Here is a 13,079-nt window from a genome sequence, read left to right on the forward strand (position 1 = left end):
CCTTCTTCCCAGCCCAGTATGGATGACGCGTCTACGTCATCCACACAGGCCGACATTGTGGTCCTGGGCAGACGCATTTTGATCTGCCTGCTGAGGGCAAATCAAAGTACAGTAATGCGCAGACGCGAGGAAAGGTTAAAGACCACCAGCGCATGCACAGTACAATACTTTGATCTGCCCTCAGCAGGTGAGATCAAAGTGCGCCTGCCCAGAACCACGATGCCGGCTAGTGTGGATGACGTAGGACGTGTCGTACAGACAGGCCTCAGAAGAAGGAGGACAGCGATTGCCGCAGAGCGGAGGCGAAGGACTGAAGAGAAGAGGCACCGGACCGGAGAGCAACGACACCCATCGTACTGGACCACCCCCCACCCCAGGTGAGTATTATAAAAGTGCTTTCTACGTTATACAGCGCAGCCTGGGCACTTATATACAGTATTGTGGAATGCTGTATATAAGAGCTCACTGGTGGTGAGCGCAGCTTATAGTCGCCAAATCTACTGACAGGACCTCTTTAATGTGTGATTAAATACATAAATATGGCAAACAAGCTTAAAATAGCATTTATTAATATATACTGTATATATGACAAATATATATATAGTTGCCAAATCTGGTGACATTAGGTCAAAAGAGAAACGTTTGCTTTTTATTCCTGTTACTCCCCAGAGCATTGATTCTATTTTTTTTCTTTTTAATCCGCCATACAGTTTCAGATATATGAGCCTTTATACTAACCTAGTAATAGCCTTTGTACTAACTTTAGGGGGAATCTTTACCAAAGGGGCGTGGCACACAGTATTCTCGAGGGGTGTGGCTTCTGACTTTTCTCTATTATTACCCTGCAAACCACGCTACCTTAGTAAAGACAAGAAAAACTAGAACAAAATAAAAGACCCAGAGGTCTGAATCATATAAAAAGGAAGACTCAGGGGAGCACTGGGGAGAAAAAAAATAGCAAAAACGTGTCCCTTCACTTGGTGGTGACAGGTAACCTTTAAGGAAGTATTTACGTCTTCAGTTTATTTTTTGCCTTCTTCAAAAGCATTACTGGAAAGTTCCCGGAAAATGTAAGGCTGTGTGCCCTAGAATCAGTGTTTTGGACGCAGCATGCATCAGCTGCGTCCAAAACGCTGCGTTCTACAGTATAAGCATAGTGGACGGGATTTCTAGAAATCCCGTGCCGACTGTGCTTATTTTTTCTGCAGCAACACGGACCTGCGGCATGTCTTTCTAGACTGCAGCATGTCAATTGTTTGCTGCTGAATCGCATGTGTCCTCCGTAGGGATGACACAAGTAAGAGACCGCAGTGCACTGAACCCTGATTGTGGGTACAGCAACTGCGGTCTCCTGCGTTTTCCTGCGGAGGAGACTTGCGGCAACGCAGGTCAGGACCTGGTGCTTCCAGGACACAGTGAGTCCTGATTGTGGGCACATACCCTTAATATACTTCCATTATGAAGGTCTCAAAATGTTTTAGAGAGTCTTAACTTTTCCAATCTCATCTGCTCGGCCCATTCACATCTTTTGATATACAGTAGTAACTGTTCTGCATGTAGAGCACAAGCCCATATTTATAAAAGCATAAAAAAACATGAAATATTAGTTTAAGAATTCCCAGAAAATGTACAATAAAATATGTATATTAGAAAACCTGCTCTTAAATTGTTGACAATTTATTCAACCCGGCAGTCAAAATAGTATTGTGTGCTGCACTTTTCTGCACCCTAAAAAGAAGTAAAAAATGAATAAAAAAAACTAAAACTGAAACTTGACAAACATCCGTTAGGATTTCTTACAAAACAGTCCTGTCCTATATACCAAGGATCCTTTAAACACTGAATCCATGATACCAACATGAATAAAGCCATAAAACACAAATCTGGAGGTCTTGTAGCATTATCCTACACAAGCATGAAGACAGTGTAATTATGACCATCCAAAGCTAAAACAATGCAGATGAATACAAGTTAAAATAACCCCAAAAATATTATATAAACAAAGACATGAAAACAAAAGAAGTGCATAACTGATCTAGAAATAGGAAGGCTGGTTAGGGAGAAAAAGTCCTTGCTCCAAGTGGTTTCCATTTGTGATGGCCAATGTGGGTGACACTGAGTAGCTGGGGTAGGAATAAGGCCTAGATGTGAATGATGACACACTTGCTGGTACAGGTGACTGAGCATCGCTAGCAGACATCAGAGAATTACGATGAAAGCTGTAGCCTGAAACCAAGAAAAAAAAATCATATATAAAGAAAGTATCTCTAAAACATAAGGTGAACCATACAGATGAGTTTTATCATGCTTTTTATGTAGAACTAGAAGGTGGCCCGATTCTAACGCATCGGGTATTCTAGAATTTATTGTGTAGTTAATGTATGATTATTATTATATATACAGATGTTGTTGTGTGTAGTTGCCAAGTGTTTGTGTAGGGCGCTGTAAATGTTCTGGGTGCTGTCTGGGTGGGGGGGTGTGTGAGAGTGGTGTTGTTTGTGTGTTGCGTTGTGTGTGGAGAATTTTGTGTCTGCAGCGTTGTGTGTGTGTGGTGCTGTGTGTGTTGCGCAGTTTGTGTTGGTGTGGGTGTGGGGTGTGTGTGTGTTTTGAGGGGAGGCATGTTTTGTGCAGTGTGTGTGTTGGAGGAGTAGTCGTGGGGAGAGAGGAGTATAATAGGTAGAGTAGTCCTGGGGAGAGAGGAGTATAATAGGTGGAGTATTCCTGGGGAGAGGAGTATAATAGGAGGAGGAGTCCTGGGGGGAGAGGAGGATAATAGGAGAAGTAGTCCTGGGGGGAGAGGAGGATAATAGGAGGAGTCCTGGGGGGGAGGAGTATAATAGGAGGAGTCCTGGGGGAGAGGCATATAATAGGAGGAGGAGTCCTGGGGAGAGAGAAGGGTAATAGGAGGAGTAGTCCTGGGGGGAGAGGAGGATAATAGGAGGAGTAGTCCTGGGGGGGAGGAGTATAATAGGAGGAGTAGTCCTGGGGGAAGAGGAGTATAATAGGAGGAGTAGTCCTGGGGGGAGGAGGATAATAGGAGGAGGAGTCCTCAGGTGAGGAGGATAATAGGAGGAGGAGTCCTGGGGAGAGAGGAGGATAATAGGAGGAGTAGTCCTGGGGGGAGAGGAGGATAATAGGAGGCCCGGGGGAGAGGAGTATAATAGGAGGAGTAGTCCTGGGGGGAGAGAAGGATAATAGGAGGAGTAGTCCTGGGGGAAGAGGAGGATAATAGGAGGAGTAGTCCTGGGAGAGAGGAGTATAATAGGAGGAGTAGTCCTGGGGGGAGAGGAGTATAATAGGAGGAGTAGTCCTGGGGGGAGAGAAGGATAATAGGAGGAGTAGTCCTGGGGGAAGAGGAGGATAATAGGAGGAGTAGTCCTGGGGAGAGAGGAGGATAATAGGAGGAGTAGTCCTGGGGTGAGAGGAGTATAATAGGAGTAGTCCTGGGGGGAGATGAGTATAATAGGAGGAGTAGTCCTGGGGGGAGAGGAGGATAATAGGAGGAGTAGTCCTGGGGAGAGAGGAGTCTAATAGGAGTAGTAGTCCTGGGGGGAGAGGAGGATAATAGGAGTAGTCCTGGGGAGAGAGGAGTCTAATAGTAGGAGTAGTCCTGGGGAGAGAGGAGTATAATAGGAGGAGTAGTCCTGGGGAGAGAGGAGTATAATAGGAGGAGTAGTCCTGGGGGGAGAGGAGTATAATAGGAGGAGTAGTCCTGGGGAGAGAGGAGTCTAATAGGAGGAGTAGTCCTGGGGGGAGAGGAGTATAATAGGAGGAGTAGTCCTGGGGGGAGAGGAGTATAATAGGAGGAGTAGTCCTGGGGGGAGAGGAGGATAATAGGAGGAGTAGTCCTGGGGAGAGAGGAGTATAATAGGAGGAGTAGTCCTGGGGAGAGAGGAGGATAATAGGAGGAGTAGTCATGGGGGAGAGGAGTATAATAGGAGGAGTAGTCCTGGGGGGAGAGGAGGAAAATAGGAGGAGTAGTCCTGGGGGGAGAGGAGTATAATAGGAGGAGTAGTCCTGGGGAGAGAGGAGTATAATAGGAGGAGTAGTCCTGGGGGGAGAGGAGGATAATAGAAGTAGTCCTGGGGGGAGAGGAGGATAATAGGAGGAGTAGTCCTGGGGGAGAGGCGTATAATAGGAGGAGGAGTCCTGGGGAGAGAGGAGGATAATAGGAGAAGTAGTCCTGGGGGGAGAGGAGGATAATAGGAGGAGTATTCCTGGGGGGAGGAGTATAATAGGAGTAGTCCTGTGGAGAGGAGGATAATAGGAGGAGTAGTCCTGGGGGGGGAGGAGGATAATAGGAGGAGGAGTCCTGGGGAGAGGAGGATAATAGGAGGAGGAGTCCTGGGGAGAGAGGAGGATAATAGGAGGAGTAGTCCTGGGGAGAGAGGAAGATAATAGGAGGAGTAGTCCTGGGGGGAGAGGAGGATAATAGGAGGCCCGGGGGAGAGGAGTATAATAGGAGTAGTCCTGGGGGGAGAGGAGGATAATGGGAGGAGTAGTCCTGGGGGAAGAGGAGGATAATAGGAGGAGTAGTCCTGGGAGAGATTAGTATAATAGGAGGAGTAGTCCTGGGGAGAGAGGAGGATAATAGGAGGAGTAGTCCTGGGGGGAGAGGAGGATAATAGAAGTAGTCCTGGGGGGAGAGGAGGATAATAGGAGGAGTAGTCCTGGGAGAGATTAGTATAATAGGAGGAGTAGTCCTGGGGGGAGAGGAGTATAATAGGAGTAGTCCTGGGGGAAGAGGAGTATAATAGGAGGAGTAGTCCTGGGGGGAGAGAAGTATAACAGGAGGAGTAGTCCTGGGGGGAGAGGAGGATAATAGGAGTAGTCCTGGGGGGGGAGGAGGATAATAGGAGGAGGAGTCCTGGGGAGAGGAGGATAATAGGAGGAGGAGTCCTGGAGAGAGAGGAAGATAATAGGAGGAGTAGTCCTGGGGGGAGAGGAGGATAATAGGAGTAGTCCTGGGGAGAGAGGAGTCTAATAGGAGTAGTAGTCCTGAGGGGAGAGGAGTATAATAGGAGGAGTAGTCCTGGGGGGAGAGGAGGATAATAGGAGGAGTAGTCCTGGTGGGAGAGGAGTATAATAGGAGGAGTAGGCCTGGGGGGAGAGGAGGATAATAGGAGGAGTAGTCCTGGGGGGAGAGGAGTATAATAGGAGGAGTAGTCCTGGGGGGAGAGGAGGATAATAGGAGGAGTAGTCCTGGGGGGAGAGGAGTATAATAGGAGGAGTAGTCCTGGGGGGAGAGGAGGATAATAGGAGTAGTCCTGGGGGGAGAGGAGGATAATAGGAGGAGTAGTCCTGGGGGGAGAGGAGGATAATAGGAGGAGTAGTCCTGGGGGGAGAGGAGGATAATAGGAGGAGTAGTCCTGGGGGGAGAGGAGTAGAATAGGAGGAGTAGTCCTGGGGTGAGAGGAGTATAACAGGAGGAGGAGTCCTGGGGAGATAGGAGTATAATAGGAGGAGTAGTCCTGGGGGGAGAAGAGTATAATAGGAGGAGTAGTCCTGGGGGAGAGGAGGATAATAGGAGGAGTAGTCCTGGGGGGAGAGGAGTATAATAGGAGGAGTAGTCCTGGGGGGAGAGGAGGATAATAGGAGGAGTAGTCCTGGGGGGAGAGGAGTATAATAGGAGGAGTAGTCCTGGGGGGAGAGGAGGATAATAGGAGTAGTCCTGGAGAGACAGGAGGAAAATAGGAGGAGTAGTCCTGGGGGGAGAGGAGTATAATAGGAGGAGTAGTCCTGGGGGGAGAGGAGTATAATAGGAGGAGTAGTCCTGGGGGGAGAGGAGGATAATAGGAGTAGTAGTCCTGGAGGGAGAGGAGTCTAATAGGAGGAGTAGTCCTGGGAGGAGAGGAGTATAGGTGCCCAATGTGTGCGGGGCGTGGCCGAATGGGCAAAGTGTGCGGGGGCATGGCCAAGCGGGCAAAGTGTGCGGGGGCGTGGCCAAGCAGGCAAACTGTGCGGGGGCGTGGCCGAGGGGCAAAGCGTGCGGGGGGCGTTGCCGAGCGGGCACAGTGTGCGGGTGGGCGTTGCCGAGCCGGCACAGTGTGCGGGGGGCGTGGCTGAGCCGGCACAGTGTGCGGGGGGCGTGGCCGAGCGGGCACAGTGTGCGGGGGGCGTGGCCGAGCGGGCACAGTGTGCAGGGGGCGTGGTTGAGCGGGCACAGTGTGCGGGGGGTGTGGTCGAGCGGGCACAGTGCGCGGGGGCGTGGCCGAGCGGGCAGTGTGCGGGGGGCGTGGCCGAGCGAGCACAGTGCGCGGGGGCCGTGGCCGAGCGAACAAAGTGTGCGTGGCCGAGCGGGCACAGTGTTCGGGGGGGCATGGCCAAGCGGGCACAGTGTGCGGGGGGCGTGGCCGGGCCGAGCGGGCAAAGTGTGCAGGGGGACGTGGCCAAGCGGGCAAAGTGTTCGGGGGGTGTGGACGGGCCGAGCCGAGTGGCCAATGCGTGCGGGGGGCGTGGCCGGGCCAAGCGGCCAATGCGTGCAGGGGGCGTGGCCCGGCCGAGTCGAGCGGCCAATGCGACGGTTGTTACTGTAATGACTTCATTTTGGAGCAAGACAGACAGACAGACAGAATAAGTCAATTATATATATAGATAAGAAACCAGTGATATATTAGATGCGTCTATAACAGGGGTCTCAAACATACAGCAAGCGAGCTGTATGCAGCCCACAAGGCTCTTCATGAGGCTCACAGGTAGATGAGCTCAGCTCCTGTAACGATGTGGCCTGGTCCACGTGGCTGCCGACAGCGGGGCTTCTTTTCAACCTAATGTGCATCCCTGCACCTAATACCAATAACAGCCACCGGCAAATAAGAGGCCAGCAGCCGACATTGGCAGCATATGACGACATTGCCATACACTGCCCTGGTCGTGGAAGAGAAGAGAACACCGTTAGCAGAGGGAGCAAAGGCCAGGTGAGGATTTTTTTTTTTTTATTTTTATTTTAGGAATATGTGAAGAGCAGCACAAAGGGGGACATTACTACAAGATAGGACCAGGATGGGAGGAGATTACTGCAATATGAGTACAAGGATTGAGACATTACAACACGATGGGGACCAGGATCGGAGACATTATTACAAGATGGGACCAGGAGGGGAGAAGATTACTGCAATATGAGGACCAGGATTGAGACATTACAACACGATGGAGAACAGGATGGGAGACATCATTACAAGATGGGCAACATTACTATACGATGGCGATATTATCATTACTGAAATATAGGAACCAGGATGGGGGACATTACTAGAAGATAGGGACCAGGATGGGAGGACATTACTGCAATATGGGACCTGGATGGGGGACATTACTACAAGATGGGTACCAGGATGGGGGGACATTACTAAATGATGGAGACCAGGATTGGAGACATTACTACACAACAAAGCCATTACTGCAATATGGGAATATTACTGCAATATTGGGACCTGGATGGGGCACATTACTACAAGATAGGGATTATGATGGTGGACATTACTACACGATGAGGACCAGGATATGAGACATTACTACATGATGGGGACATTATCATTACTGAAATACAGTAACCAGGATGGGTACTACAATATGGGGACCAGAATGGGAGGGCATTACTGCAATATGGGGACATAACTGGAATATGGGACCAGGATGAAAGACATTATTACACGATAGGGAAATTACTGCAATATGAGGATATTACTGCAATATGGGGACCAGGATGGTAGACTTTACTACACGATGGAGACCAGCATGGGGGACATTACTACACGATGGGGTCATTAACGCAATATGGGGACCTGGATGAAGACATTCTCGCCAGATGAGGACGAGGATGGGGGGACATTACTGCAATATAGGGACAAGGATCGAAACATTACTACACGATGGGGGCCCATGATGAAGACATTACTCCATAACGGGGACATTACTGAAATATGGGGATCACCATGGATTACTATTTGGTGCTAATTGTAAGACAATATTACTGTATGAAGCCAATGGGTGACCAAAGGAAAAAAATAAAACTAAAGTATGAAAAAATATTGTGCCACAAAAATGCTGTTTTATCTACAAGCTAAAGTAAACAAAAAAAGCTACATGTTTGTTATCGCTTCATATACACTAGCTATAAAACTACTACAACCCATAAGATTAACGCATGAACGTTGTTTTAATTTTTATTTTATAAATCAATAGTACACATGAAAATAAGCAACGTTCTAATATATCCTATCAGAAAAAATGTGCTTCTCTCTGCCAGGATTGATCAGTCATTAAAATTCTCAATTCTGAGGTTAAATCTGTATTCAGTGAAGACTTTCCCATTAGTGAGATAGGAGATGGCGGCTGTTACTGCTGAGATTCTATGAAGACGGTTACACTTTAATGCCATTTAAAAAATAAATACATAAATAAATAAGCCAAAAATTCAAAAAATGATCAACTGTTGTATAGAACAAAAACAAATTATATCACTAATAAAATAATCCTGCAAAGAATGTGGCTTGTCAAACTGACATTTTTTCTATTTGTGGCCCACATACCCAGCCGAGTTAGAGACCTCCTGGTCTATACATTGACAAATGAACAGTTATAAAACTTCCTGACTATACAAACCGAGTGTTGTGTGCAGATTTGATTTTCTAGACTATTCTTGCTAATAAAAAATGATGGGGTAAAACCTATCATAAGCAAGAGGCAGGGCTGAAAGACTGATGCAGCATTACATGAAGCAACAATGAGACTGTGGTGAGTAAGGCTAAGTACACATTTCCGCTAAAATGTATCAGTCACAATCCGCTGCTCTTGTAAACAACGGAATCCGTTTAGCGGATTCTGTTGCTCCCATAGACTTGTATGAGCAGCGGATTGTGACTGATGATGCTGCGTTGCACCCTCCGCCCGACTGATCAGTCGTGGAACGACTGACCGCCGGGCGGGAGGAACGCAGCTTGTAACGTTTTTTGAGCAGCGCGATCCGTCGGATTTCGCTGCGCATGCTCTCTGGCTCCCTGCACACGTCACCAGCTTTGGTTGGTTACCCGATATTTACCCTGGTTACGGTGCAAGGAGCCAGCGCTAAGCGGTATAGGCCCGTAACCAAGGTAAATATCGGGTAACCAAGGTAAAAATCAGGTGCTTTGCTACCCGATATTTAGTCTGGTTACGTGTGCAGGGAGGCCGACACTTCCCCGCTCGGCCCCGCCCCCTCCCGCACTCCGCACATGTGTGTACACACACACACACTCACACATACACTCACCTGTCCCCAGCCATGCAGACCGCAGCACTGCCACTGACATCCTCAGCGCCTGGCCCCGCCCCCCGCTCGGCTCCGCCCCCTCCCGCATTCAGCATGTGTATACATACACACACACACACACACACACACTCACCTGTCCTGCAGTCCCTGCGGCACTGACGTCCTCAGTGCCACGGCCCCGCTCGGCTCCCCCCCCCCCACGAACTCCACCCCCCGCACACAACGGAATCCGACAAAGAATTCTGTTCTTTGTCATCCGTTGTACAGCGTTGAACAGCGCATCAGTCACATGCGTCAAGCGACGCATGTGACTGATACAAAACAACGGAAATGTGAACTTAGCCTTAGGAGGCAGCCCAATTCTCTCAATGATAAATCACTTGGACCATGTATGGACCATGTTCTCAGTGTCTCCTACGTGATGTATGGACAATAGCTTCAGTGTCTCCTATGTGACATATGGATAATAGCCTCAGTGTCTCCTATGTGATGTATGGACAATAGCTTCAGTGTCTCATGTGATGTATGGACAATACCTTCAGTGTCTCATATGTGGTGTATAGACAACAGCAGCTTCAGTGTCTCCTATGTGATATATGGACAATAGCCTCAGTGTCTCCTATGTGATATATGGACAATAGCCTCAGTGTCTCCTATGTGATGTATGGACAATAGCCTCAGTGTCTCCTATGTGATGTATTAACAATAACTTCAGTGTCTTATATGTGGTGTATGGACAACAGCTTCAGTGTCTCCTATGTGATGTATGGACAATAGCTTCAGTGTCTCCTATGTGATGTATGGACAATAGCCTGTGTCTCCTATGTGATGTATGGACAATAGCCTCACTGTCTTCTATGTGATGTATCGACAATAGCTTCAGTGTCTCATATATGTGTCACGCTCCCCGTGTCCCAGCACCACTCCTTACCCACTGATCCAGTCCATGCGTCCACCGGTCACGCCTGCCATCCCCGCTCATGCTCCCCAGAGTCCTGTTCCTGGTCTCAGGAGTCTGATTCTGACTAATGTTCTGTATAGGACCAGGCCGCGCCCACTCACCTGGTCTTATAGCCCCAGCACTGCTGCAACAGGAAATGACCTGAGGCTGTGCTGGGTATATAAGACTGGCCTCTCCATGTGGGCGGCGCCTGATCATCGCTTGTGTTTCTATGCCTTGTCTTGTGAGCTAAGTGCTCAGGTCTTTGTTCCTGTTTCCTATTACTGCCTTAAAGTACGCTGTGACCTTAGTGACCTGGTCCTGTCTTTGCTTCCTGATACCTGCACCCGTTCCTGCCACGTTAGTGCTCCAGCTACCGTGTACCCTGCCCTCCAGGTGGGGTGCTCGGTCCAGTGGATCCACCTCCTGGGCCTACCAGTCCTCCCCGGCCCTCACAATATGATGAATGGACAATATTTTCAGTGTCTACTATGTGATGTATGGACAATAGCTTCAGTGTCTCCTATGTGATGTATAAACAGTAGCTTCAGTGTCTCCTATTGGTGAATGGACAACAACCTCAGTATCTCCTATGTGATGTATGCATAACAGCCTGTGTCTCCTATGTGATCTATATACACCAAGGAGGAAAAGAGTAACAGTTTTGAACTTTTGACTTTCAGTCTCCATATCTCACTATCCACTACACCTTCCAGCTTGAGGCTACCTTCATTTAAACAATCATCTTGGCTATCTCATACATAAATTTGACTTGCAAATTTTTACCTTTTTACCATATGATAGTTGAGGAGTGCCCCCTTAGATCCTACCATGGTGACAAGAATGATTTCTATACTGTAAATGATAATGCCATTGCATACATAGAAAACCTTGATATTCGACTTTTTTATTTTTATCCTTTTGATATTTTTCAATCATTGTCTATTGCCTTGTGTTTATTTTATATGATGGTAAGATATACGTTCATATGATTAATTAATACCATATGATTAGTTATGCAGATTCTTGTCATGTCCCTGTATTGTTGCTGTTTTACTCATAAAAACATTTTTATTTTTTCATTATGTTGTAAATCCACCTTTGGCTTTCAACACTGCCTGAAAACATCTGGGCTTGTAATATGGTCAATGGTAAAATCCTAGAGGGAAGATATGTTTCGCTGAGACTGTTAGCCTCAGTTATGTGAACCCGGATGTATGTTAAAATTTGCTAGGTACTAAGAGGGTTAAACGGCTACAACAGGGCAGAGTTACATGTAACACTCGCAGCTAGAGATGGTGCTGTGGTGAGTTGAAGTGGGCCCACTGGACCACAGGGAGGACCCGGGCTTACCCTTACGTAGAGTGGAGGCCAGGACTGTGGCAGCTGACCCCCAGGACAGGGGCGGACACAGGAGCAGACAGGACAGAGTCTCAAGTGCAGACAGAGACTACTAGGGCGGCTCAAGGTAGGACAGACAAACAACTCTAGCACCAGCAGGGCAGGACGGAAAGGCAAAGTCACCAGCAAAGCAAATGGCAGGGCCAGGATGGACAGGCAGCAGGTACGAGCGGGACAGGACTGGAACCAGGCGCCAACAGGCAGGACGGGCTGGTCGCTAGGTACTGCTGGGACAGAACTGAAACCAGGTGCCAACAGGCAGGACGGGCTGGTAGCCAGGTATAGGCAGGACAGGACTGGAACCAGGTGCCAAAAGGGACAACAAGCTGGTAGCCAGGTACGGGCAGGACAGGACTCAAACCAAGTGTTAACAGGCAGGACAGGTTGGTAGCCAGGAACGGGCAGGACAGAACTGGAACCATGTGCCAACGGGCAGGACGGGCTGGGACCAGGTATAGGACGGGACCAAGTACAAGCAGAAACAAGACGGGACGGGACCAGATGGGACTGGGTGACCTGATAACTGATAGTGTTGAACAGGCAACTCTCCTAGTGGGAAATTGCCTTAAATACCCAGTGCCTCTCAGAGATAGGCTGAGAGTCACTTCCTAGGAGTTGCGCCCTGGCCCTTTAAGAGGGGCAGCAGGGCACGTGTACTCCTTAGGAGCGCTCCCAGGAGTCCTGTGACTCGCGCAGACTCCAGGAGGTGGGAGAAGCCCACATGGAGGAGCGTGGAATGACCCGGCCACGGCAGTGAGTCAGAGCGCGTCCCTACAGGAGATCAAGGAGTGCAGGGACACGTTACACTAAAGAGATGGGTGGCACAGGTGTTCAACATATCTCCTCCGTGGGTGTGGTCCAGCACGTAAAGTGAAGGCGTCTGAATTCACTCTGTGTTTTATGTATGGAGGTAGCAGACCTCCAAACATGCTCTTGTGGTAAAGAGCAGAATAAGTACTTGAGCAGGTGGACACCACAGCTAAATGGACTATTTGGCCATGTGCCCATGGGACAACGTACCTGCGGATTTTGCTGCAGAAAACCCACGGTTTATCTGGATTTCCCAGATAAATCCGCAGGTTTACGCAAGTACAGACACTCCCCATGTTATCCTATGGGATTTGGGGAGTGATGTATCAATGATGCGGTATGTGCGGCTGCGGAATTTGCTGCGGATGTCTCGCAGCCATACGTAACTGCATGTCAATTATCAATGCGGAAATATCTGAAGATGTCTAGCCTTTCCACTATGGAGATAGAGGGCAGAACTTCCGCAGGTATTTCCGCACTTGTCCCGCAGGTTTACCGCAACAAAATTGGTCGAATCCCGCAGCAATGGATAGCTGCAGATTCCGGGGAGCAGCTGCGGGAAACCTGCGGACAAACCTGCGCCAAAGTCTGCGGGTACATTGTCCCATGGGCACATAGCCTTTGTATGCTGTTGTTTTGCTTTGTTTGAGCTAGTTTATGAAGTTGCAATAAACCAAC

At 48.8% G+C, this 13,079-nt stretch overlaps 1 protein-coding gene across 2 annotated transcripts in view; it reads right to left on the minus strand.

Moving 5' to 3' along the window:
* Positions 1-562: 562 nt before the first annotated feature.
* Positions 563-13,079, minus strand: part of RBM46 (RNA binding motif protein 46) — a 120,443-nt gene continuing 107,926 nt past the window's right edge. For both annotated transcript variants that reach the window (XM_075347653.1, XM_075347659.1), the window contains exon 5: positions 563-2,226. In XM_075347653.1, the coding sequence (XP_075203768.1) occupies positions 2,036-2,226 (191 nt within the window). In that variant the 3' untranslated portion in view covers positions 563-2,035. The remainder of the gene's footprint in view (positions 2,227-13,079) is intronic.

This window comes from Anomaloglossus baeobatrachus, chromosome 1, assembly GCF_048569485.1.
Source record: "Anomaloglossus baeobatrachus isolate aAnoBae1 chromosome 1, aAnoBae1.hap1, whole genome shotgun sequence".
In the NCBI taxonomy this organism is placed as follows: Eukaryota; Metazoa; Chordata; class Amphibia; order Anura; family Aromobatidae; genus Anomaloglossus; species Anomaloglossus baeobatrachus.